The sequence below is a fragment of the Sphaerodactylus townsendi genome, linkage group LG03 (assembly GCF_021028975.2).
Source record: "Sphaerodactylus townsendi isolate TG3544 linkage group LG03, MPM_Stown_v2.3, whole genome shotgun sequence".
Taxonomy (NCBI): Eukaryota; Metazoa; Chordata; class Lepidosauria; order Squamata; family Sphaerodactylidae; genus Sphaerodactylus; species Sphaerodactylus townsendi.
In genome coordinates, this window is record NC_059427.1 from 19,291,144 (window position 1) to 19,318,382 (window position 27,239).

Below are 27,239 nucleotides of genomic sequence, written 5' to 3' on the forward strand. Positions count from 1 at the left end.
ATTAATGTGCTGCAGTTCAAGACACAGTTGTCCTACAGAAAGGTTTCTTCAGGAGAAGATTCACCACTCAGGCCCTAAGAAGATTCTTAGGCCCTTTCCGCACATGCAGAATAATTTACTTTCAATCCATTTTCACAATTGTTTGCAAGTGGGTTTTGCTATTCTGCACCGTGAAATCCAGCTGCAAAGTGCAATGAAAGTGGATTGAAAGGGCATTATTCTGCATGTGCGGAAGGGGCCATTAGGCAAACTTTCTTCCAGTTTGAGAAGCTTTCCTCCAACTGAAGAACTAGTTTAGTTGAAGGAAAGCTGCTTAGCCTTAACAAAAGATTCAAACTGGTCTGTGTGGTGGAAGGACGCATGCCCCTTAGCAGATAGTGCTGCCAACTTCCAGCTGAGGCCCAGAGATCTCCCAGAATTACAACAGAGAGCTGTTCTCCAGGAGAAAATGGTTGCCTTCGACAATACACAGAAAATGGTTGCTGAAGGATGGACTCTATGGCATTAATACTTTGCTGAGGTATCCTTGCCCTCCACGGGCTCCATCCCTAAATTTGCCAACCTGGTGATTGGCAACCCCACCCCGAAAAGTTGAGGGAACAGAAGAAGCTGTTGTCATGAATTCTGTTGATGCACCCGTGTTAGCCTATTGCTGCAAAAATAACCAGGCGTCTTCTGTAGGTTTGCTCACTCTGGGTGGGTTTGGAAATTCCTGGAGACTTGGGGGGTGGTCTATGGAAGGGGGGGTGTTGGGGAGATATTATTGGGAGCAGCAGTGGCGTAGTGGCTAAGAGCAGTGGCTAAGAGCAGGTACACTCTGATCGGAGGAACCGGGTTTGATTCCCAGCTCTGCCGCTTGAGTTGTGGAGGCTTATCTGGGGAATTCAGATTAGCCTGTGCACTCCCACACAGCACGCTCCCAGCTGGAGTGACCTTGGAGCCTAGCCACAGCAGCAGCTTCTCAGAGCTCTCTCAGCCCCACCCACCTCACAGGGTGTTTGTTGTGAGGGGGGAAGGGCAAGGAGATTGTAAGCCCCTTTGAGTCTCCTACAGGAGAGAAAGGGGGGATATAAATCCAAACTCTTCTTCTTCTTCTTCTTCTTCTTCTTCTTCTTCTTCTTCTTCTTCTTCTTCTTCTTCTTCTATATTTAGTTAATATATCAGAGTTTGCCTAGTCGTCAAAGCGTAATATTGAGTGCAATAAATAATCCTCCCAAGAAGTAAACTGGGGGGAAAAGCAAAACTTTATTATGCAAGAAAAAAAACTGTGTTTTTTAGACTTTGAGGTGCCAGAAGACTCCTGCTTTTTCTTGTTAGTGGGCAGGATCGGTGCCTCTAAAGCAAGGCTCAGGTTTCCCTTCCTCCCTTCACTGGAGGTCTGTGCAAGAGGGGAATTGACACGTGTTGGGTTTCTGCCAGTTGAGGAATCACAGGTGAGGTTTCACGCGTTAAAAACCAGCAACTGAACCCCAGTAGTAACTCAAAAGCTGTCACTGGGGTGTGTGTGTGTGTGTGTTTGCACAATTTCTCAGTAGCCAGCAGATGGCAGCAGATCCTCCATGTAACGGCTGTTTACACTGTCCCACCTCGCGGGGGAGGGAGGGAGGGAGGGAGGGAAAAGGTATCCGATGCCTGATGGGAAAGTGAGGGTGGTATCAGAGCCAGGAAGGGCGTGTTTGTTTGCAACAGGAAGAAGGAAACCAAGCGGCTTGCAATTGTGTCGCATGGCTTTTAAAAGCGAGAACCTCAAGTGCCCTCCCTAGGGGTGAGTGAGGAAGCTTAGGCGTTTTTTGCCAGCAGGAGTGCTGGGGAATGTGGTTGCATGTTTTGAGCATTGCCCGGGATGCGGGGGACGGATGCTTTCAGGATTGGGCAGGGGAGGGGGGGGTGCATGCTTTGTGGATTGGCGGGGGGGAGGGGGGGGACACCGACCTCTTCGCCCTTGCGTCCTTAGCAAATCAAGAAAAAAAAGCGTTGCTATGTCTGTTTACCCCGTAGAATTCAGCTTCTTGGCTGCCAACAGGCCTTCCAGAAGAGATCCCCCGTTTTCTTGGGGAATACCAGCCCCCTGTTTTGCAGGTTTCTCTGCCCTCTGTAGCCTGTCCTTAAGAACATAAGAACAAGCCAGCTGGATCAGACCAGAGTCCATCTAGTCCAGCTCTCTGCTACTCGCAGTGGCCCACCAGGTGCCTTTGGGAGCTCACCTGCAGGAGGTGAGAGCAATGGCCTTCTGCCCTTCTCTTGCATCCACCGACTAGTCCTCATGGCGCCCTAGAAAGCTCTGTGATGCGGTTGCTTCCTGGAGGCCCTATTTCTGCACGCACTGCAGAGGTGACAGGCAGGGTAATGATGCTCTTGGGAAGGCAGGGCGAGAGATCTCGCATCTAGCCAGGGGGGAAGGCATGTTTGCAGGGCTATTTTCACGCCCAGAGGAAATGTACAGCCAGAGGGAGGTGCTCGGAGTTGTTTTCTCGTGGGAGGAAGCTTGTATCCTACATGGTGTAAGGCAGTGATGGCAAACCTTTTGGGCTCAGTGTGTCAGAAATTCGGGACATGCCTAACTTTAATGTGCTCTTGTGTCACTCACACACACACTCCGAACAAAAAGAGAAACAATGATTTACATATTTATTTTTTAAAAGTACAGTCCAAATCATGTGTGGTGCTATGCATTGCAGAAAGAAACGTCTAATAATGACCAAAATTACTCAACTAGGCAGTGGTGGGATCCAGCAGGTTCCCACAGGTTCCCGAGAGTGGGTTACTAATTATTTGTGTGTGCCGAGAGGGGGTTACTAATGGGTGATTTTGCCATGTGATTTTGGCCTTAGTTACGCCCCTCCTCTCAGCAGTAGCGCGCAGAACTTGAATCAGTCTAGCAGGAGGTGCACCGGTGTGCGTGGCAGCCTGCGCCTGCGTGCATTCGTTTCCCACCCAAGGACTGGAGCAGCGGCTGTGTCCTTGCCACAGTCCCGCCCAGGAATGCCCCGCGCCCGGAATGCCCGGCCGCGCCCCCGTCGTGCCCCACCCAGCCCCATTGGCGCTACGCCACAGTTTGAATCCCACCACCATGGGAACCTGTTACTAAAATTTTTGGATCCCACCACTGCAACTAGGGAGAATAGTTGTTGTCGAGTGTTGTGACGTGTCAACCACAACATTGTGGCATGTCACCTTTGACACACATGTCATAGGTTTACTATCGCTGACTGATCTGCATGTAGTAAGTATACATCAAGACACAGAGTGGATTCTCAGTTCTCTGCAGATTTTTGTACATGTGATGTTGGTGGATAGAGGGGGCTACATAATTTGGGGGTGAGCGAGGCCAGGCATGCTGGCCTGTTGGGGGATTGGGCACATAAGCTCTACCCTCACAGGCCCAACATACGTAAGTTCTAGCCCTGTGCTCAGGATTGTTAAAAATCTGTACTAAGAACGAAGCCAATTTTCACTTCATCCTTGAGTTCGTGTTCTTTGCTGAGATCTGATGTTCTGGTTTAAAAACCAACTAAAGTTAGGAAACTAGATTTTTAAAAAATTGGTAAACTATAATAGGAGGGGAAAATGTTGTTTGATGGGGCAGAAGAGAGAAGGTGGATGCGCAAGCTCTAATATCCATGTTTCTTTCCCCTTTGCAGAATCTCCAGGCGCCAACATGTTCTTTACTTGTGGCCCCAATGAGGCCATGGTTGTCTCAGGTATGTGTTACTCTTAGTCTTCTTTTCCTTCTGCTGATATTAGGAAGGGGGATGCCTCAGTAAAACAGATAGCTCCAAACTAACAAGGAACATCAATGGAGTAGGAGGTTAAGAGCTCGTATATCTAATCTGGAGGAACTGGGTTTGATCCCCAGCTCTGCCGCCTGAGCTGTGGAGGCTTCTCTGGGGAATTCAGATTAGCCTGTACACTCCCACACACGCCAGCTGGGTGACCTTGGGCTAGTCACAGCTTCTCGGAGCTCTCTCAGCCCCACCCACCTCACAGGGTGTTTGTTGTGAGGGGGAAAGGGCAAGGAGATTGTAAGCCCCTTTGAGTCTCCTGAAGGAGAGAAAGGGGGGATATAAATCCAAACTCTTCTTCTTCTTCAAACTGAGCTGATCAGTTTTAGAAGGTTGCAGAAGTGTAGTCAGGAAGGAAAAGACTCCAGTATTTCCTGTCCTGTGAAATTCTCTGCAATGCACAGTGCATCCCTCTGTCCAGTGATTGTCCATCTTACTGTAGGATGTCAGAGTTGCCTGCTCAGGTTGTTGGAAACTACACTTTGCCCCAGCAGGAACTGAACTCGACTTTCTAATAGCTTCCTGTCTTGTCTGCCTCTTTTCTTGGAGTGTGGTGGCGACCTTTGACCCAAAGATAGCTCAGATTTGGCCCCTTTAGAAAAGGCATTTATTTTCCACTATGCTGCTCCGAACAGAATCTGAGCTAGCCGATCCCAGATTAGATGTTGCACATCTACCCCCTTTAAACATGCAGTCTCATGTCAGAGAAGGTACTGCTTGGATGTACAAGCCCCATAAATCATGCTCACCCCTTTCTGTTGGAATAGTACCAGAACAGGGTAACATAGCCAAATATCTTGAACTATTAACTGAACCCCAACAGAGATGGATTATTACAAAGGCCAGATGCAATACTTTTCCATCGGCCATTACAAAGGGTCGCTACGTATCTATCCCTCTCCAGGATCGGGTCTGTCCACACTGTAAAAACCAAGTGGAGACTCTTGCTCACATTGTACTTGACTGTCCGAGATATGTGGGTATTAGGAATTTCTCTCCTGGGCAGGTCTTAGACAAATCTGAAAGAGACTGATAACTCTGTTGTGGAGCCTTTGTTAAATAACACAGAGGCCATGCTCTTGGGAAAAAGTAGCAAAATTTCTTTGACAAGTGACAGAATTTTCTAAGTAACGTCCAATGCTAGATACAGTTTATCTGTCTGTGTTTTGAATGTACTTTTAATTTGTACTTCAGAAATGTCTGTAATGCTCTGGAGCCTATTTTAATATGCCTAATAAAGATTGTTGTGTTGTATTGTATTGTACAAGCCCCATAATATAATCTTGTGGGTGCAAAGAACTTCAGCAAAACAAGCAGTCCCCCTTTCTTTGCATCCAGTCACAGCTGAGAGATGCAAAGTGTCATATTTGCCATACTGCAGGGAGGAATTTTGGGTGGCTTTGCTCTCTGATAGTAACTCGTATTCGCTCTTGTTAGTTATGATATGCTGCATGCCATCCTCCTGTTATGTGCAATTGGCTAGTTGTCTGGAGAGTACAGCCTGTGTATTTTCAGTTTTAGTACACACAAATCGGAGACCTGGCCAATCAGAGTCCTGATATGTGTGTATCAAGGCTGAAAATATGTGTGTCGCCCCTTTCAGACAAAATGGCAGTTGTATATACCGTGTTTCCCCGAAAATAAGACAGTGTCTTATATTAATTTTTGCTCCCAAAGATGCGCTATGTCTTATTTTCAGGGGATGTCTTATTTTTCTGAGTTCTGTTTGTTGGGCCTGCTTCCAAACAAAAACTTTGCTACGTCTTATTTTCGGGGGATGCCTTATATCAGTGGTGGCGAACCTTTGGCACTCCAGATGTTATGGACTACAATTCCCATCAGCTATGGACTACTATGGACTACAATTCCCATGGCCAATTGGCCATGCTGTCAGGGGCTGATGGGAATTGTAGTCCGTAACATCTGGAGTGCCAAAGGTTCGCCACCACTGCCTTATATTTAGCACTTCAGCAAAACCTCTACTATGTCTTATTTTCAGGGGATGTCTTATATTCGGGGAAACAGAGTATTGTGTTCTCCCCATATGTGTGGTAACATGAAATGACTGGAAAAGACTGTTATGCATTTTCTGTTCTTCCATCTCGTCTGTCCCTCACCCAGGATTTTGGCAAATTATATTATGCTTCCCTAGTTTGACTTGTTTGCCTCTGTGCGTGGGTCCAATCCCTGAACGACACAACCACTTAAAAGGGATTTTAAAATGCCGCAAAGGCAGGCTGAGGAGCTTTTGTTTCTCCACATGCCTTTTCAAGTTCCAAAATGGCTGTTCCTCCCCTCACACAACTGCTTTGGCACTTCAGAAGGCACGTATGAGGAGAAACAAAGAGTTCCAATTGGTCATGCTGGCAGGGGCTGATGGGAATTGTAGTCCATGGACATCTGGAGAGCCACAGGTTGCAGACTCCTGCTGTAGGCTCAATCCTGATCGGGCTCTTGCAGCATCTTTAAATCCCTTTAAAATGGCAGCAGCGTCTCCATGTTGGAACGAGGGATGCAGTTTGGCCCTGTACCTCTGTGGGAAGCAATATTGCAAAGGTGTTTGTGTGGTTTAAGAGAGTGTCTTAACCTACTGCATCTGTGTATGGTTCTCCAGTTGCACAGTGGCAGATAGGAAGGCGCTCCAAAGGGTGATCACTACTGCACAGAGAATTATCGGCTGCCCTCTCCCCTCCTTGGAAGAACTCTATAATTCCCGAAGCCTAAAGAAAGCCCAAGATATTCTGAGAGACCCGTCTCATCCAGCACACTCTCTTTTTGAACTGTTACCATCCGGCAGACGATACAGGTCTATCAAAACTAGGACAAAGAGACTTAGAGACAGCTTCTACTCTAGAGCTGGGGCGATGCTGAACTCCACGGCTTCGTGTCGATGTGTTTGGGGCTGTGTAGGGATGGGTGGAGGAAGGGGAAAGTGAGGATGGGGTATGAGTCTGAAATTGTGTGCATCGAGGAATGCTGCTGTAAATTTCGTTGTGCATGCACAATGACAATGAATGCTTATGCTTTATTAATTCCATTCTTTTCCCCCAGGTTTCTGCCGCAGCCCCCCAGTCATGATAGCTGGAGGACGGGTGTTTGTGATACCTTGTGTCCAACAGATTCAGAGGTGAGTCCTTTGGCGGCTGCATGTTTGGAAAGCCAGCGAAGATCTTGACAACCCGGAAGGCTTTTGTTGTGAGCAGAAATAACTTGAATCCTGAGTAGCTCTTCCACTAGCACCACAGCAATACTGCTGTTGGGACAATGTTGTATAGTCCTTACAGTGTCACACTGGCATCTGGGAGACCCGTTTTCAGTCCCCACATCTGCCGTGGAAGTTCTTTGGGTCACTCTCTATTGTCGTAAACTGTATCACAGGGATTTTGTTAGGATAAAATTGTGGGATGGTGTTGTAAGCCACCCTGGGTCCCCAATGCAGGGGTGGGAAATAAGGTAGGAAGAGGAGGAGGAGTTTGGATTTATATCTCCCCTTTCTCTCCTGCAGGAGACTCAAATGTCATCTGATGCTGTGCTAGAAAAACGGGGGCCCATAAAATTGGACCCCTGGCCCAGTCTTTACCAGACTAGATGGTTTTTGTAAGGAGAATCGCCAGCAGCTGTGCTGCAAATTTGGTGCCTCTACCTTAAAGAACAGCTCCTGCCCCCTGAGCCCCAGAAAGATACCCCAGAGGTTATAATGGAGCAGAAGGGAGGGGGATTTAAACTTCAAATGTGCTGAAGTGGTTTTTTTCTTTCAAAAAGACAAGAAGAAGGAGGCTATCAGTTTCTACTATATACGGCATTGTTATTATTGAGCTAGGGATTACATACCGTCGCGTATAAGCCGAGATTTTCAGCCCTGTTTAAAGGCTGAGAAAAGCCCCCTCGGCTTATACGTGAGTCACCATTTTCTATCCATCACAAGGAGGCTGGGGGCGGGGCCGGGACAACCTCCCTGCCACCTGGAAGCTGCTTGTTGCTGCCCTCCTGGGAGGGTGAAGGGGGAACCCCAATTCACCCTGGCTGGCAGGGAGGCACCCTGGGAGGCAGAGGGAGCTCCTTATTTGGGCAGTGACATCAGGGGGAGTCACTGCCCAAATAAGGAACTCCCTCTGCCTGCCCGCTGGGTTTGACAAAGCCCAGCTAGCCGGCAGGCAGAGGGAGCTCCTTATTTGGTCAGTGACTCCCCCTGATGTCACTGCCCAAATAAGGAGCTCCCTCTGCCTTCTGGCTGGCTGGGTTTGACCAAGCCCAGCCAGCAGGCAGAGGGAGTTCCTTATTTGGGCAGTGACATCAGAGGGAATCACTGCCCAAATAAGGAGCTCCCTCTGCCTCCCGGCTTCCCACCCTCGGTTTATACCCGAGTCAATAAGTTTTCCCAGATTTGGGCAGTAAAATTAGGTGCCTCGGCTTATACCCGGGTCGGCTTATACACGAATATATACGGTATTTAGAGTAGATGGGATATGTATGGACGAGTTATATTTATCTGTGGTTATTGTTTTCACTCTTAACTTTCCAGTTTCATTCTTTCCTGCTATAGCCCTATGAGGGCAGATCTATGGCATGTGTGTCAAAGGGGACACGCCCCAACATATTGGGTGACACGCCAGTGTTCACCACCACTCAACAACCACTGTTCTCCCTGTTTGCGTCACTTGTGTAATTATTTAAGGTTTCTTTATATGATACATAATCCCACTCATGATTTTAAAAATAAATAAATATGTTAAGAAGAAGAAGAGTTTGGTTTCATATCCCCCCTTTCTCTCCTGCAGGAGACTCAAAGGGGCTTACAATCTCCTTGCCCTTCCCCCCTCGCAACAAACACCCTGTGAGGTCGGTGGGGCTGAGAGAGCTCCAAGAAGCTGTGACTAGCCCAAGGTCACCCAGCTGGCGTGTGTGGGAGTGCACAGGCTAATCTGAATTCCCCAGATAAGCCTCCACAGCTCAGGCGGCAGAGCTGGGAATCAAACCCAGTTCCTCCAGATTAGATACACGAGCTCTTAACCTCCTACGCCACTGCTGCTCCTTTTGTTAAGACTCTTTTGTTTGAGTGGGGCGACATGCCAGCAGAGCCATTTTCCGAATTTTTGGCACCCTGAGCCCAAAAGGTTTGCCATCCCTGCTCTAGTCTCAATCAGGGCCAGGAAGGGTTGGAATTTGCTCTGCCCTTTCAGTATTATCGTTCTAGCATAATAATTCACGTGGAACGCAAAGTTGTTTGCTTTTTCCTGCTTTAAAATTTTTATTTCCTGCTTTAAAATACTTATATATTTCCTTTTTGAAAGCCTGGTGGGGTTTAGAAACTTGGCTATGAGCCCAAATCAGCTGTGCAAAATCCACACAGTAAAACCTCAAAGCTTTCTGAGAAAGCAGTATCAAATTGATCGTGTGCCAGAAGAACCTTATATGCTTTTAGTTTAAAGCATAGCTGCTTGCCAGAGAACCTTCCACAGGAGAATTGTCTTACAGGCCTGAGAAAGGGGCCGCCATGTTGATATTTTCTGGACTTCCTCTGATAGTCTGTTGCAGAGTGGGGTAGGGGCAGAGTGAGTAGAAAAGCTCATGAATGGGCAGAGGCGGAACATGCCATGAAAGGGGCAGGGGAAATAATTGCTTCAAGGGACACAGTTGGCAGAGGGAGAGTCAATTCACCAAATATGTGGGTGCCAGTAAAACGGCTTCACAGCTGGCATTCTAAGCACCTGAATTAAATTGGATAATTGCTGCATTCTGTACTCATTGAAGTTTTTAGCTGGTCTTCCAGGGCAGCCCCACAGCCCCACATTGTAGTAGTCCAGCCCAGAGGTTAGAGTAGGGTGCATCAGAGGGGCTAGGTCGGCAGAGCGTAGGTGAGAGACAGTTTCTGAATTGGGTGTGGCTGGAAAACAACACACTGGCAGTTATGTATGATGTAGAAGATATATATTTTTTATTAGCAAGCCTTTATTGGCATAGACAACAGTACAACAATAATAAAAAATGGATTAAAAAGCATATACAATACAGGGAATAAATGTTAGGTTGAAGGAAATCTACTGGCATTTAGTAATTTCCTGGAGAAAGTCTGCCACTGTCATACAGAGAGAAGGATCAGGGTTGTCCAACAAGTAGTGTAATCTAATTAAATCGGGGAGATCGGGTAAATGTAAAGGAGTAAGATTCACATACTTGGATCTGATATCCTTGAATCTGAGACAGTGTAGTAATTGGTGGGCCAGAGATTCAACTGAGCCACCGTTACATGGGCACAATATTTTAGCCTTTTGTTGCTTATTAAATCTGCCATGTAACAAGGCAGAAGGCATAACATTAAACCTGGCAAGCATTATGGCTCTCCTTTAAGCAGGGTTTATTAAGCAATACAGGTAGTGTGCCAAGTGGCCCCGTTCAAATGGGAGAGAAAAATACAGGGGGGAGCATGTTTTCTTGGCTGTGGTGATTAGGGTAGAGAACTCTCTATCCAGTAGTTGACCTTTTAATTTTCTATAAGCTTCTGAATAGGAGAAAGGGCAAAGTGAATCCGATGTGGAAGATATGCAGAATTGGTGCACTGAATGGTCTGGAAGAGCTGATTAAATTGCTGGAGGCTGCAGCAGAAAAGGAAAGAGGAGGGAAGGAAGAGACGGGCAGTTCTGTTTTGTGTCTGCCATTGCTGCTCTGGAACGTTCATGTATTCTCCCAAGAGTTCTCTTTTACGTCTTGCAAAATCTAAACCTCGCCGAGGGAACCTGAATTGTCTGTAGCAAGCCCCGGAGGCAGAAATTAGTGGAATAAAGTGGAGGGGGAAAAAAATCACCGAGGGTGCCAGCAATGTGAGCAAAGGCAGTGAAAAAAAAATCATATTGGGCAAAACAAGCCTGATAACGGAGCTTAAAATATCACCCCTCCTTTAAATCAGTTATGCGCTAGCTTTTAAAATGACATGTGCAGTTTCCGGCTAACTCGAAAGGGTGTGGTAGAGCGAGAAATGGAGCAGAAAAAACATTGTCCTTGGTGGTTGGGGGGGAGGGACTGAAAGCAACTTCCTAATCCCTAAAAGACTATCCTTAACAGAATCTTGATTCGGTTATTTGACCCCTAGTCTAAAGCATTAGGACTCAGTGGTGGCGAACCTTTTTGAGACCGAGTGCCCAAACTGCAACCCAAAACCCACTTATTTATTGCAAAGTGCCAACCCGGCAATTTAACCTGAACGCTGAGGTTTTTTAGTTTAGAAAAAACGGTTGGCTCCAAGGCGCGCATTACTTGGGAGTAAGCTTGGTGGTAGTCGGTGGCTTTGCTTTGAAGCAATCGTGCAACGCTTCGAATGGGTGAATCACGGCCCTAGGAGGGTTTAGAAGCAAGCCCCATTGCCAGCAACCGAGCTTACTCCCAGGTAAAGGATTGCGCTTTAGTTCTTTCCTTGAAAATCAGTGGGGTTTAACAGCACTTAACAGGGTTACCTACATGTCATGCCCAGCGGCCTAGGCCAGCCTAGATGTGTGGGGGGGGGCAATTTTCCACCCCCCACATGATCAACTCTATGCACATGTGCCCACAAAGAGGGCTCTGAGTGCCACCTCTGGCACCCGTGCCATAGGTTCACCCCCACTACATTAGGTGATCATTTTTGTGTATCCTGTAGTTTCAGAAGACGGATGCAGAAGATCTAGATTTGAGTCCAGGAACATCTTAGAGGTCAGCAAGATTTCTGGGGTGTAAACTTGCAAGAGTTAAAGCTAACAAAGGGCACTTTGACTCTTGAAAATTTCCCAGAAATCCTGTTGGTCCATTCCGTCCATCCTTCCTGGATTCCATTCCATTGCTCTTTCCTTCCCTGTAGTCCTCCAAGGTCCTTTTCACGTTTATCCGTCTTTCCACCTCCATTTAGTTATAATGTGGGTGATGGTAGTATTCTATTGAAGAATCCACGGTTTGTTTTTAGTGTTATGAATTTAATTCAGTATTCAAACGTGCTGCTACTATGGTTGTGTCTGTCAGAGTCTGTCAGAGACTCTCCAAACCATACGTTGTATTTGTTTTACTGCAAACTTAATGTTTCTACTTTCAGCTTTCTCTGTACCTCTCAGATGGTGAAAACTAAGCTACATATTGCTAAGATAAGCACAGGTCACAGTGGTTAGCAGCGTTCGTTCTCTCTCTCTCTCATTAGGTATATTTGGGGTTTTGCTTATAGAAAACTAAAGCACGAATATTTTACAAATATGCCAAATGGTAAAATTTTAGGTGCTTGTATATAATTGCTGTATGTTATGTTGCTGAAGCAGTAAAATATTTTCTAGTTTGCCAAGGCATTTCCCCTATAATTCTGAGGGTTTTTTCTTAGGGGCCCCCCAAATTCACCTCAGCGCTAAGATTTCTGGAAAATTTACTGCGTTGCTAAAATCACTCTTTGTGGGACTAGGTTCTGTTCTCATCTGGGTTTCGTCACTTTTGGTGGGCGTCTGTTTCCTGGGATTCATTCCTCCGTGCTGTATCTGGTCGTTCTGTGTGTCCACCGTGGAGTTGTCCGTCTGTCTGTGTCCTGTTCAGGTCCTGTAGAGCTAAGAATATACTCAGGCCTTGTGCCAAAAGCAATTGAGAAGGATTCAGTCTTTGTAGAGGAAAACCGGGGGGGAGGGGGGGGGGTGCGAAGTTGGTAACATGAAGATACTCCAAGGTCCCATTCACTTTATCGATTGTACTTTTTTTGGGGTTCTGGTGGGTTTTCTGGGCTGTGTGGCCTTGGTCTGGTGGATTTTGTTCCTAACGTTTCGCCTGCATCTGCGGCTGGCATCTTCAGAGGTGTATCACAGAGGGAAGTCTGTTACACACATTCGTGGGGTTTTTTTTTTAAAGCAACAGCTAGATACAGCTACAATGCTTGCATTTAAAATTTGAAAAACAGCCAAGTCCAAACTTTTGCAGACATATTTATGAGGTACACGTACCCGCAAAACTCTCTTCATTAACCCCTTCCTGGCCTTTCCCATTTTACTCAGGATTTCACTGAATACTCTGACGCTCAATGTGAAGAGTGAAAAAGTTTACACCCGGCATGGTGTCCCCATCTCTGTCACTGGCATTGCCCAGGTAACAGGTTCCCAGTGATCCATGGAGGGTTATCATGGGAAATATCCATGGGTTGGGGGAGGGAAGCAGGGTTTATGGAAACAAGCACAGATTCCCCCCCGCCCCAGCCCCATTTATTGTCCCTCTCCCTTCGAGGATTCCAACCATATCTATCCATTTTCTTCCCTCCCCCTTCATGTTTCCACAACAATATCAGCTGTAGCTGAAGCTTATTTATTTAAAACATTGCTGTGCCACCCTCCATCCAATAGGAGTCTTTTCCCCCTGCCTCATGTTACAAAATGGTATCTGCCTCAGCTTAGTCTCTCCCTTCCTCTCTTTCTCTCTCTCTCACCCTCTCTTCCACCCACCCACCCTCCCTCTCTTTCTTCCACCCTCCCTCCCTCTTTCCCTTCTTCCCTCTTTCCCTCCCTCCCTCCCATTCTCTCTCTTCCTCCCTCCTTCCCATTTTCTCGCTTTCCCTCTCTCTCTCCCTCTCTTCCACCCTCCCTCTCTTTCTTCCACCCTCTTTCCCTCCCTCCCTCTTTCCCTTCCTCCCTCCCTCCCATTCTCTCTCTCTCCCTCTCTTCCTCCCTCCTTCCCTCCCTCCCATTCTCTCGCTTTCCCTCTCTCCCTCCCTCCCTGTTTCCCTTCCTCCCTCTCCCTCCCTCCCATTCTCTCTCTCCCTCTCTTCCACCCACCCTCCCTCTCTTTCTTCGACCCTCCCTCCCCCTCCCTCCCTTCCTCTCTCTCCCTCCCTCCCCCTCTCTTCCTTTCTCTTCCTCCGTCCCTCCCATTCTCTCACTTTCCCTCTCTCCCTCCCTGTTTCCCCTCCTCTCCCTCCCTCCCTCCCTCCCATTCTCTCTCTTCCACCCACCCTCTCTCTCTCTCTTCCTCCCTCCCTCTTTCCCTCCCTTTCTCTCTTCCTCTCTCTCTCTCTCTCTCTCTCTCTCTCTTTCCCTCCCTCCCGCTCCTTCCTTCTCTTTTCTGCAACTTCTAGCCTTTCCACCATTATACCCACCTCCTGGCCTTGATCCTGTGTCTGTTGAATGAGTTAAAGTTTGTGGCCCAAGACACAGGATGCCCTTTGCCGTGGCTCTTGCCTCCTGCCATGGTTGCCTTGGGGGAAAAGAAGACAAGCTCTGAAAGGAATGCTTTCCCTGTCCCTGAAACCTGAGGGGTTATGAAAGGTGGTAGGAAACTGGGGGCGTCCGTTCTCTTCCTCAGCTTCCTCTCTTCTCCCAACGCAGGTGAAGATCCAGGGACAGAACAAGGAGATGCTGTCTGCTGCTTGCCAAATGTTCCTGGGCAAGACAGAGGCTGAGATTGCCCAGATCGCCCTGGAGACACTAGAAGGGCATCAGAGAGCCATCATGGCCCACATGACAGTGGAGGTAAGGCTGCTGGTGGGAGAGTGCCTCTTTGCTGCCCCCTGTTGACCAGAATGAGTTTTTGCTGTGGTGGTGCATCCGTCCTTGACTCTCGTCTGCATTCCGGAAGATATCTTCCTGTGTCGTTCTAATTATCGAGCTGGGTTCTGTTTCTGTGTGGCCTGCTCTTCTCTGGTATCCCAGGCTCACCTAGTCTCGCCAGGTGTCAGGAGCTAAGCGGCATCAGCTCCGGTTTGCATTTGGATGGGGAGGCCAGGGTTGCTGTTTAGGGGCAGGCAGTGGAAAACCACAAGCAGTCTTTGCCCTGGGAACAATATGAGGTCACCACAGGTTGGCTTAAAACAGTGGTGGCGAACCTATGGCACGGGTGCCAGAGGTGGCACTCAGAGCCCTCTCTGTGGGCACGCACAGAGTCTCCCCCCCTCCCCCCCCACATATAGGCTGGCCTGGGCCGCTGGGATCGATTATTAGCATTAAACCTAAGATCTAGTTTTGGGGAAGCAGTGTCGGTAACCCTGTTAAGAGCTGTTAAACCCCACTGATTTTCATGCGAAGAACTAAAGCGCAGTCCTTTACCTGGGAGCAAGCTCGGTTGCTGGCAATGGGGCTGGCTTCTGAGTAAACCCTCCTAGGGTTGTGATTCACCCGTTGGAAGAGTTGCACGGTTGCTTCAAAGCAGAGCCACCCGACGTTCCCTATCCCATCTGGCATGTTGAGGGCAGTTACGTCAGATCGCTTTGAAATAAACGGGTCGTATTCCAGGAGAATGAGAAGGCCGGGAAACTTGGTATCAGAGGCCCTCTTCCTGGCTAGTTGGATGCTTCGGATGGAACAGTCTCCTTCTATCTCTGTTCGCGCCGCAGGAAATTTACAAAGACCGGCAGAAGTTCTCAGAGCAAGTCTTCAAAGTTGCTTCCTCCGATCTGGTCAACATGGGAATCAGTGTGGTCAGCTACACCCTCAAAGACATCCACGATGATCAGGTAAGGTACCCAGAAGTAGATTCTGTCTTCTGACAGTGGGATCATGGGATTTTAAGGGATTAAAATAATTTGCTTCGTTTGCCTTTCAGCTGGCGAATCGACTAATTGTTTTAAATAAAGCGTGTTTCAAAAATCACTGAAGGCGCCACTTTGTCTGTCTCAGGATAGTGGGCAGTTGAAGGCGGAGAACTTCTTTAATAAACAAATGCTGTCGCTCATTAAGGCTGTCCTTAATCTGTTCTTCTTGTGTCGAGCATCGGGAGTAAGGAGCGTTTCCCATGATGACAACGTAAATCAGAGTCAGAATGGCTTTGGGAAATGAGCACATTCAATTGCTGCTGTTGTTGTAGACCACAGGTGTCAAACTTGCGGCCCTCCAGATGTTCTAGACTACAGTTCCCATCATCCCCTGCCAGCATCATGCTGGCAGGGGATGATGGGAGCTGTAGTCCATAACCATAGCCAATTGGCCATGCTGGCAGGGGCTGGTGGGATTTGTAGTCCATGAACATCTGAAAAACCGCAAGTTGCAGACCTCTGCTGTAGACGATCCAGATTTAAAAGGCATAATTGGTTTGTCCTGTCAGCTTCATTTGTGGGATTTTTTTCGGCTGGAAGGAAAGAGTCTCTCCACTGTGAACCACCACATTAGCTGAGTAAGAACCGGAAGAAGATTCCATTTCTCAGTAACGTTTTTTGATCAGATCTGCGACAGGACCAGGAACCCAGCAAGTCCGTGCCGTCAGGAGCCCTTTGGGCCCTGTAAGAAGTTTGACTTCTTGTCAGCCACACTCATTAATCAGAGGGTAAACTTTCAATCTGAGATCAGTGCTTCAAAATTTGATTTTCCTGGTGAACTATTCCAAAACTCGCAGGATGTAATTCCTTGCCCTCACATAAAATGGCCATGAAGATTTCCCTTCGAGGGGACAGATCTGTTTGTTATTTCTTAGTACGTCAGAATTGGTGTACTAAGTTGGGTGCTCAGTTTTGATTGGTCAGTATTTCAGCCTTCCTTCCAGGGCCCCCAGGCCATTTCAGGCTCTAAACCTCGAATTGGGCCCGGAAACAAACTGACAACTCACAATCCATGGCGGAGGAATATGTCTACTAATATCTTTATGTGAAACACATTGTACAGTCATCTGAGTGATAAGTTAGTCAGGAAGCCAAGTGGAGCATTTGTATCTGGACAGTGAGACTGTAGACAAACCACTGCTATTTTTGGTGCTGAGTTTTGGATGTTGTTTCTATTTGGTAGAGGAACAAGACAGCGCGTCACACACTAAAGACGGAGGATCAATATATCCAATAAATGTATTTATATATATTATAATTGTCCGGTTACTAAATCCAATGATCGTACATCCAGTTTTTTGAAAAACAAGTAAAATATTTTTTCAACAACAGAAGTTCATTTTTGAGATATATAATCCATATCTTCAAAATCTACTGAACGAAAATAAGTTCATTTTTTCAATATCTTTAGGATGATTATATTCCATATCGAAAGTACTGCCCAAACGACTCGCGCGTTTTTAAGTACGTTTTCACTGTAGTCTTCCTCAGGAGAAGCAAATCTTTCAGGAAAAATTATTCATTCATTTGCCATGCACAGGTCTTTCTACAAATAAGTAAACAACATAGTATAATTTGTACATTAGATTCTAGTAATATCTAACACCATTTAAGTATTTCTAGCCATTTTTAACACTTTTAACATTTTTAACTTTTATATTAAGTAACAATTTTACAAAATTGATTTAACAAGAACATTAATTATTATAGTGGGAAATGTTAGCAGTAATAATTTTCTTACTTGTCTCTCAACAGACAATTTTCTTACTTGTCTCTCAACACACAAACCCAAATGGCTGCATACACTCTACAAAACCTTACTATTTCTAGCCTTTTTGAACATTTTGAACATTTTTAACTTTTATATTAAGTAACAATTTTACAAAATTGATTTAACAAGAACATTAATTATTATCGTGGGAAATGTTAGCAGCAATAATTTTCTTACTTGTCTCTCAACAGAGCTGACACACAAACCCAAATGGCTGCATACACTCTACAAAACCTTACTAAGTATTTCTAGCCATTTTGAACATTTTTACATTTATAACATTTTTAACATTTTTAACTTTTATATTAAGTAACAATTTTACAAAATTGATTTAACAAGAACATTAATTATTATAGTGGGAAATGTTAGCAGTAATAATTTTCTTACTTGTCTCTCAACAGAGCTGACAACACAAACCCAAATGGCCGCACACACTCTACAAAACCTTACTATGTATTTCTAGCCTTTTAAAACATTTTTTACATTTTTACATTTATAACATTTTTAACATTTTTAACATTTATATTAAGTGGGAAATGTTAGTAGGAAGCCAAGTGGAGCATTTGAATCTGGACAGTGAGACTGTAGACAGCTTAAATAGCAAACCACTGCTTTTTTTGGTGCTGAGTTTTGGATGTTGTTTCTATTTGGTGCCATGTGTAGGCACTTCTGATCATAATTCCCCACTCAATTGTAGGATTATCTTCACTCTCTGGGGAAAGCCCGAACTGCCCAGGTTCAGAAGGATGCCCGGATTGGAGAAGCCGAAGCCAAGAGAGATGCCGGCATCAAGGTGAGTCCACAGTTCTGAAAGAACTATGCGCTTTTTCTGCCAGCTTAGGGCTTTTGACTGGTCTCTCACCCTAGGACACTTTACATGAAAAGCCTCTGCTCTCCCTCCCCCCTCACAGGAAGCTAAAGCCAAGCAGGAGAAGTTGTCCGCTCAGTACCTGAGTGAAATTGAAATGGCCAAGGCCCAGCGGGATTACGAACTGAAGAAAGCGACCTACGATATTGAGGTGAACACAAGGAAAGCCGAATCTGACTTGGCATATCAGCTCCAGGTGAGGCAACTTCCTCGGATCGGTGAGTGCCAAGTGTGTTCAGATCTTTTCCCGTCCAGGTATGCCTGGTGGCTGCTTCAGAAACATGCAGAAATCCAACTAGGCGAAATATCCGTGAGGATGTTATTTTAATTTGGTTTGGGTTGAAGGACTTGGGTTGTGCATTATAAAAGGCCTACCCCGGGCCATCTTGTGTAGAAGAAGAAAAAGAAGATTTTGGATTTATATCCCCCCTTTCTCTCCTGTAGGAGACTCAAAGGGGCTTACAATCTCCTTGCCCTTCCCCCCTCACAACAAACACCCTGTGAAATAGGTGGGGCTGAGAGAGCTCCGAGAAGCTGTGACTAGCCCAAGGTCACCCAGCTGGCGTGTGTGGAAGTGCACAGGCTAATCTGAATTCCCCAGATAAGCCTCCACAGCTCAGGCGGCAGAGCTGGGAATCAAACCCGGTTCCTCCAGATTAGATACACGAGCTCTTAACCTCCTATGCCACTGCTGCTGTGGTTCACATTCAGTTTGAATCATGGTTTAATCCACAGTATATATTACACTACCTAATTAGCATCATCATCCGAACACAGGCTACACAGTTCACCAGTTAGGGTCCTTCAGACCTAAGCCTGAAACTCTGTTCTGGTTTTGATTTTTTAACTACAGTTAGTTTTTAGCCATGGATTTGCCTGATTCGTTAATTTGGCTGACGAGTTAATTTGAGTATCTTGTTCCCTGGTGTCATTCTCACATATTCCCTGGGTACAGTGATGCTTGGACCGCGCAAGGGTGATGAAACCAGCATTTGTTGAGGCAAATGAAAATGTGGGAGGGGCTGTGAGTTGCCATATTTGGTTTCTTGACATTATGTCAAAAATTTCCAATTGTATTCTTTCCCATATATATTCCAACCATTTCTGTACTGTCCAGATTCTTTTGTCCTTCCACCCTAATGTATTTAAAATATTCACACCCCACCTTAGCTGATCGGACTAACAAAGCAAGAAAAAAGTTGCGGACACAACCATTGTGAGTTCCAGATTTCTGAGCGGTGTCAACCCTCCTGAGTTCAGCCTCTGAACTCTTCCTGCCTACAGCTGGGTGACCCCTGAGCTCTTCTCTGTGTCCTCCGTGTTATGTAGGTAGCCAAGACGAAGCAGAAGATTGAGGAGCAGAAGATGCAGGTGCTGGTGGTGGAGCGGGCCCAGCAGATTCAAATCCAGGAGCAAGAGATCATCCGCAAGGAGCGGGAACTGGAGTCCAAGGTCAAGAAACCCGCCGAAGCCGAGCGCTTCCGGCTGGAGAAGCTGGCCGAAGCTGAAAGGTGAGGGCAGACCTGGCCATCTGTGTGACAAAGGGGGAGTGGTTCCGGGTGATAGAACTGTTGCTGGATTTGGGTGCTGTGTGGTTTCCGGGCTGTATGGCCGTGTTCTAGCAGCATTCTCTCCTGACGTTTCGCCTGCATCTGTGGCTGGCATCTTCAGATCCTCTGAAGATGCCAGCCACAGATGCAGGCGAAACGTCAGGAGAGAATGCTGCTAGAACACGGCCATACAGCCCAGAAACCACACAGCACCCCAGTGATTCCGGCCGTGAAATCCTTCGACAATACATTGCTGCTGGATTGCTTCAGGCTGATACGGTGGTGGTGGGGAATTGAATACCTTCACAGGACCTTTCTGTGTCCTTCACAGAAAAATAAAAATCTCTGAATTGTGCAGTGTGAAACAAGTTATCCTTTCTGTTGGAAGTGTACTATTTTTATGTTTTTCATGAACAAGAATGGTTTTTTTTTACCTCAGGCAGTGTTCAGTCGTGTGATTTCTCTCTCGCACACACACCCCTCCCTGAGGTGTGAATCCCCCCCCCCCTCTTATCCGTGGCCTTCAGTGTTATGCCCTTACGGTCATCCACTGTAATGTCTCTTTCATCAGTTTATTCTCTGCAGATCTACCGCTGTCTTAGAAGAAGAAGAAGAGTTTGGATTTATATCCCCCCTTTCTCTCCTGCAGGAGACTCAAAGGGGCTGACAATCTCCTTGCCCTTCCCCCCTCACAACAAACACCCTGTGAGATAGGTGGAGCTGAGAGAGCTCCGAGAAGCTGTGACTAGCCCAAGGTCACCCAGCTGGCATGTGTGGGAGTGTACAGGCTAATCTGAATTCCCCAGATAAGCCTCCACAACTCAAGCGGCAGAGCTGGGAATCAAACCTGGTTCCTCCAGATCAGAGTGCACCTGCTCTTAGCCACTACGCCACTGCTGATCCTTGAAGTGGGGCTACCTTGAACTGGGGCTTCAGCCCAACAGGTTTTTCTTGACCTCTGAGATTTAGCTTTTCCATGTGTGCCCTACTCACATATGGCTGAGTGGCCCAAGTATTTCTCTGTCTCCCCACCCTTTTAATTCTCAGAAGCAAATCTACTTTGTCCCAGGCTGGAAGGGCCAAACTAGATGATGTTGTAAGCCAAGCCATACGCTGGGACTTAACTTAAACGTTATCTCTAATAGCCATACTTTCTCCCTTGCCTCTTCAGTCGGGCATCATCCTTTACACACAACAGGCAGCACTATATCCTTGGAGTGCTACGGTCCCTCCTCTTCCTCCAGCTACCCCCCTTTAATTGTCAGGGGCAAGACATGGGTGTGTGGTCACCCCTCCTGTTTGTGTTTCTCCGTCAGGTCTCAACTGATCATGCAGGCCGAGGCTGAGGCAGAGTCAGTCAAGGTGAGTCCATCTCTGTGGCAGAGAGAAGGTCAGGCTACACAGAAAGTAAATAAATGAACTCATTCTCCTTTTCAATCCCAACCTCCTCTCCCCAGGTAAAGGGTGAGGCTCGGGCCTACGCTATCGAGGCCAAAGCCCAGGCTGAAGCTGAGCAGATGGCCAAGAAGGCAGAAGCTTTCCGGCAGTACCAAGATGCAGCCATGGTCGACATGCTTCTGGAGAAGATTCCGGAGGTTAGCATTCTCCTCACCTGTGCTGCTTGAATCTACCAAGAACTATAGCACTCAGCTTAGCAAGAAAAAGCAGGTGTAGTTCTCAGATGGGTTCTTGGACTTGGTTTAATCTTGCCTTAGATCAGTGATGGCGAACCTTTTCGAGACCGAGTGCCCAAACTGCAACCCAAAACCTACTTATTTATCACAAAGTGCCAACATGGCAAAATAACTTGAATACTGAGGTTTTAGCATAAAAAAAAAGGTTGGCTCCGAGGCGCACGCTACTCGGGAGTAAGCTTGGTGGTAGTCGGTGGCTTTGCTTTGAAGCAACTGTGCAATGCTTCAAATGGGTGAATCACGAACCTAGGAGGGTTTACTCAGAAGCAAACCCCATTGCCAGCAACCGAGCTTACTCCCAGGTAAAGGATCGTGCTTTCGTTCTTCCCATGAAAATCAGTAGGGTTTAACAGTGCTTAACAGGGTTACCTACACTGCTTCCCCAAAACTAGGTCTTAGGTTTAATGCTAATAATCTCCCTGAAATAATTACACTATTTTCATATGACGAACTCTGTGCACGCATGCCTACAGAGAGGGCTCTGAGTGCCACCTCTGGCACCCGTGCCATAGGTTCACCACCACTGCCTTAGATACTGTTATTGCTGATGTCTCTTCTGCTCACATTCCTATTACGGGGGCTGCTATTTCCAAGTAAGCGTCCCCTGCAGACCTCCTGCTCAACCGAGGTGGAGGAAAGGCGGGGTTTGCTGTTTCCATCATGGAAGAGATGTTTGCTGAAGAAGCAAATGGGGGTCTTGAATAGATGCCAATGGGACCATTTTGGGGGAATCGCTATTAGATGAAAATAAGTCAAGCCTATGTGGAAGAGGATTAGAGGATAACAAACTCCACCCCCCGGATAATTAAGCTTTTCTATACTCTGCTTATGGATATTTTTAGAGGCCAATAGGAGGATCTGCAAAAAGAAAAGAAAAAGCTAAGGAGTAGCAGCTTGGATTTTGCAAAATTTGAGCACCTAGAATATAATTACTTGGTATCTGTTCTTTTCCACCCCCACCCCCACCCCCACTCTTGTGTGTATTTCTCTCCTGCAGATGGCTGAAGAGATCAGCAAGCCCTTGACCTCAGTGAACAAGATCAAGATTGTGTCTAGTGGGAGTGGAGACATGGGGGCTACCAAGATCACTGGGGAGGTCCTAGAAATCATGAACAAACTTCCCGACACGGTTGAGAAACTCACCGGCGTTAGCATCTCTCAGGTACAAAGGAAAATTGCTGGATTCTCTGAGGGAAAATAAATTTGTCCAGAGCCCTGGTCATTGATAGAAAGACAGCAATGGAAGGGACATTCCAAAGAGGTGCTAAACAGCAAACGCGCTCCTTTTCAACTACATCTTTAGGTGTCCAGCTCAGAGGAGTCGATATAGTGAGAAATCCCCGGTTCACCTTTTTTTATGTCAGTCAGGCCCCCGACTGTGTGGCCTCAGTCACAAATCTGCATCTGTTTGTAGATACGTGCATGCACACAATATGAGAACAAGAACATAAAAATGCTCCTCTTGTCCAGCATTGTGCTTTTCACAGTAGCCAATCAGATATCTGCGAGAAGCCTGCAAACACGGACGCAGAGGCAAACATACCTCTCCTTTTCTGTTGCTCCCCCATTTCTCCCCAAAAATGAGTATCATTCGTTTAGTAGTGTACTGCCTCTGAACATGGCCATTCCCTTGAGCCAGCATGGCTAATAGCCATTGAGAGCCCTATCCGCCATAACTTTGTTCGGCCCTTTTTTAGATCGATCTAAGTTGGTGGGCATGACTGCATCCTATGGCTGTGCCTTCTTCAGAAAGTAATTAGTTGTGGTGTGAAGACTCCCTTCCTTCCTTCCTTCCTTCCTTCCTTCCTTCCTTCCTTCCTTCCTTCCTTCCTTCCTTCCTTCCTTCCTTCCTTCCTTCCTTCCTTCCTTCCTTCCTTCCTTCCTTCCTTCCTTCCTTCCTCCCTCCCTCCCTCCCTCCCTCCCTCCCTCCCTCCCTTCCTTACTTCTTCTCTCCCTCCCTCCCTCCCTTCCTTCCCTACTCACTCAATCACTTCTTTCTTTCTTTCCTTCCTCTCTTCCTTCCTTCCTTCCTTCCTTCCTTCCTTCCTTCCTTCCTTCCTTCCTTACTTACTTACTTACTTACTTACTTACTTCCTCTCTTCCTTCCTCTCTTCCTGCCTCTCTTCCTTACTTCCTTCCTCTCTTCCTTCCTCTCTTCCTTTCTTCCTTCCCTACTCACTCAATCACTTCTTTCCTTCCTTCCTCTCTTCCTTTTTTCCTCTCTTCCTTCCTTCCTTCCTCACTCACTTCCTCCCTCCCTCACTCACTTCCTTCCTTCCTCTCTCCCTCCCTCCCTCACTCACTCACTCACTCACTCACTCACTCACTCACTCACTCACTCACTCACTCATTCATTCCCTTCCTTCCTTCCTCACTCCCTCCCTCCCTCCCTCCCTCCCTCGGCACACCTTTTGAGTGGAGATGTAAAAGATCAGGGAGAAAAACTCCCAGGAAAATAACATTTTTTTTTTGAGGATTTCCTAAAAAAATGTTATTTGCCTGGGAGTTTTTCTCCCCGATCTTTTACATCTCCACTACCACCCTGTCAAGTCAAATGCAGCAAGGTGAAACTGTGAGGAGGAGAGGTTATTTGGCTAGTCCAGGGAAATGAAGAAGCACATTTCCTTGACTGCTTGAGTGTTCTGGAAACCCTTTTTTTCTTTTCCCTCCTTCGTTTTCCCTCTCTATGTACCGCACTGAAGAACTGCAGATGACCATTCCGCTTGTGTTCCTGGGGCTGATGGCCTTGTTCTGGTGTTTTGTTTTTGTCTTGCCAGCAGATAAACCAGAAGAAACCAGGTCGAATGAACTAAACGCTGAAGATTGGGAGGATGTGGGTGGGATCCTTGGTGAGCATGAACTCCTGTGATCCTGGTCTGTACGTGTTCATATATAGAGTCTTCCCCGTCAAGAGACCCACCCACCCGCCCTCCAGAGATCGCCAGACCTTTAAGGACTGAACCGCTGCATGTTGGCCAACAATCCTCAACGCCACTGAGGTCTCGTGCACCAGTTGTGTCTCTATAGCACCCCAGTGTGTACTGTAGGAATATCCTATCACCCACTGCATCTTGTAAAGCATGGTCATTTTGGTCCCATTCCCACTAAGTCCGCCACAACTCCCGATCACATTTCACTCAGTTGAGCCCTGTTACTACTCCATTGGCCGGGCACTTCTGGACACCATATACTTCCTAAAAGTTGTATGAGGATTTAAGAAAGAGCCTGCCTTCTAGAATTCGTGGGAAGGCCACAAGAACGTAATTCGGATGTTTATGAAAAACAGGGGCTTGTTCTTTGAAGTAGGTTGCTGGATTGTTTGCTGCCACAATTTCCAAGTGCCAAGAGGCGATGTTGTTTTTTTTGGTGGGTGGGGGGGTTACTCCCAAGGCAGTGTGCCCAATGTGCAAAGAAATTGTAGGAGGTTGGTTTTTGTATTTAAAAAAAAATTGATGAAGGACTTGTGCATAGCCACACCAACCCATCTACATTTTTCCATGTACATCCTCCCATGCCAAACCAACCCCTGGTTTTGTGCCATGAATTCTGGGTGCTATGCCCCACCAAGATGCTGTACTTGGCCAAAAAGAGGACTTTTGCCTTCGTTTATGTTCCCTTTCTCCTTGGTAAGATCTCTTTTTTAAGGAGTGTGTGTTTACAGAGGCGTCGCTGCGTGTAAATCCAGAAGCATAGGAAATCAGAATAGCAGAAGTATGCAAAAGAGCCCGTCCCACATTTTCTTTGTTGTGTGGCAGGCTGGAGGGTGATCAACGAGGGAGGGAAATTCTGGTGTGTGAGCGTTGCAGAGGCAGAGATGTACGCGGGGTGTGCTTTTGTATCCACTTAGCAGTCAATGTCTAGATGTGCCTTATTAACTGTCTTAACATCTGGAACAATCGCACACTGCCACCGACATTCTCGTGGTTGGGAGCAAAACACGCGCTTCCGAAGAACTGGAATATACAATCGGAAGAAGCCCGTGGGATAGTCACAGGGAGCTTTACTGTTTCCGGTGGGGGAAGTCCTACAAGGACGTATGCATGCTGTTCATGGAAAACTAGCACTGGTCTTGGTGTAAACTTTTCCTCTGGTTTTCGGCATGCATGTGGTGTAACAGGGGAGAGCATTCCAATGAGTAACTCCTTCCATTCGCAGGGCAAAATTGCGCTCAGTTGTGAGTATTCTCTCCCTGTTGTCACTTGGCCTCAGTCAGAAAAAGAAAATACTAGAACCGCCTCTGCGGTCTGATTGTAAGACCGTTGTGTTGACATTCTCCCCTACAATTCTGTCCCCTACCAATTCAGATATCCAGTCTGGGCATTGAATCCCCAGCCTTCTGTTCCATTTCCTTCTGCCTCTGTGTCTCAAACTGTGACCTCCCCCCCCCCTCGCTGCTAACTGTGTAAATAAAGCACGCCGGATCTGTTTGCAGGGACCCAAAGTTGGTATCCTGTGATGGGGAAGTCAGATGTTTATATCCGGGCCTTCACCCTGCTTACTGTGTTGTGGAGCCTCAGCACTGTGCCTTGTCGGACCCTTACCAAAGGGGGAGGATTTGCTGCCCCCTCCGCCATTTTGCTGCTGAGCTGTGCAGCTTATAATAAAGGCCAATGTTACTGCTTGTGGCTGTTTTTTTGGAGTTTTGTTTCTAAAAATCAGAACAAAAGAACACACACCGCTTATTTGCAAGACTAGATTTGTTCACCAGAATCTGCGCTCTCACCCAAGGAAGTCCGTGTCGTGTATCCAGAAACAATTCGTGTAAAATGTGTAATTTTGAATGGTTTCTCTGTTATTTACGCAGCTCCAAGAATCTAGGAACTGATGAAATTCTGAATATTTTGACAGCTTCCTGGAATAGAGCAAGGAATGACCACCTAAAGTTCTTGCAACCATTAAATTTTTGGAAGGAATATTGTTGCACACCTAGTAATTAGAGAGAAAAACAGCATGGGGGAATGGGGAAAAGATAATGTTGACTTAGAGCAGTGTTAGCCATTACTAAAGAAATCCTCCTTGTTTAGAGGCACAATACCTCTGAGTGGCAGATGACGGGGACAAATGTTAGGTGGTTAAGGATTTGCCTCCCTTCCCTGCTTATGAGCATCAAGACCCCTGAACTGGATGTTACAGCTGAAGGATGGGGAAAAAATGGCACTGAGGGGGAAGTTGAGCTAGGGCACAGGGGTATAGAAAATGGCAGCGGAAAAGAGAACATTTTAAAAATGATCGCATAGCGAGAGAAGACAGCTTGAAAACATTTCAAACAGAAGAATCATTAGAAAAGGGGTTTCAGGAAAAAAATGTGTTCAGGCTGGAAATAAAACATTTCTGAAACCAAAGGGGGGGGAAAACGGCATGGAACTCTGCAGAAACATTTCAATTGTTATGTGCAGAAAGGGCCAATGTGTGGCAGACCAGATTTGTGAAGAACGATTGAGTCCACTCAGTCATTTGAGTGCAGCAGAACAGGCATTGACTACAGAGAGAGCTGGTTCACTAATACCTCTGGCAGCTGAGAGAGGCCATGGATACCGCGTTCCTGCCATCGCTTAAGAAATCAACCAGAATCCAGTGGCATTTTAAAAATTTACCAATGTTTTCTCCCCACACAAGCTTTTGTGGATTCATGAGTCCCCTCTTCAGATGCAAATTTATGCTGGAATAAAATTGTGTTAATCTTGTCAGCGCCTGTAGATCTGTTTGTTTTAACTGGAACAGACTAATGTCCAGCTCTCTTAAATTTGGAAATCAAGTGATGAGGCTAAAAGGTTGCCAATACAGGTTTGGGGAACTCCTGGAGAATTTTTTTTTTGGGGGGGGGGGGAAGTACTGGGAAAGATGGAATTCAAGGAAAGGAAGGAAATCAGTAGGGATGTGATTCTATAAACTTCACTCTGGAGCGACTGTTTATTTTTGTAGACTGGGGTTCAGTTGAGAATTCTGGAAAAACTTCAGACCCCTCTTGTTGGATAGTATCTTCACACTTATGCTTGCCTACCCAGAGGCTGATGGTCCGGACATTCCCAAGAATCTTCCATGGAAGAAATGAAATGTACATGGAC

The 27,239-nt window shown here is 46.6% G+C and overlaps 1 protein-coding gene across 3 annotated transcripts; it reads left to right on the forward strand.

The window, feature by feature from the left end:
- The first annotated feature begins 1,615 nt into the window (after nt 1-1,615).
- FLOT1 (flotillin 1) lies at nt 1,616-25,795 on the forward strand. 3 transcript variants are annotated; one of them, XM_048489854.1, is made up of 13 exons: nt 1,616-1,765; nt 3,642-3,701; nt 6,834-6,909; nt 12,770-12,860; nt 14,090-14,233; nt 15,094-15,213; nt 17,760-17,855; nt 17,974-18,126; nt 19,260-19,441; nt 20,797-20,842; nt 20,938-21,075; nt 22,172-22,336; nt 23,952-25,795. In XM_048489854.1, exons 2-13 carry the CDS (start codon nt 3,659-3,661, stop codon nt 23,985-23,987), a joined length of 1,290 nt encoding a protein of 429 aa, XP_048345811.1. In that variant the 5' UTR covers nt 1,616-1,765; nt 3,642-3,658; the 3' UTR covers nt 23,988-25,795. The 3 variants fall into 3 exon arrangements, with proteins under 3 accessions (XP_048345811.1, XP_048345813.1, XP_048345812.1); XM_048489856.1 differs by having other exon boundaries at nt 23,955-25,795; XM_048489855.1 differs by lacking the exon at nt 1,616-1,765 and adding an exon at nt 2,195-2,213.
- The last annotated feature ends 1,444 nt before the right edge of the window (nt 25,796-27,239 follow it).

Coding starts and splice junctions, on each gene's coding strand:
- FLOT1 (XM_048489854.1), top strand. CDS start 3,659: ATGTTCTTTACTTGTGGCCCCAATGAGGCCATGGTTGTCTCAG. Junction 3,702..6,833: donor TGAGGCCATGGTTGTCTCAG/GTATGTGTTACT, acceptor CTTTTCCCCCAG/GTTTCTGCCGCAGCCCCCCA. Junction 19,442..20,796: donor AAGCTGGCCGAAGCTGAAAG/GTGAGGGCAGAC, acceptor TTTCTCCGTCAG/GTCTCAACTGATCATGCAGG.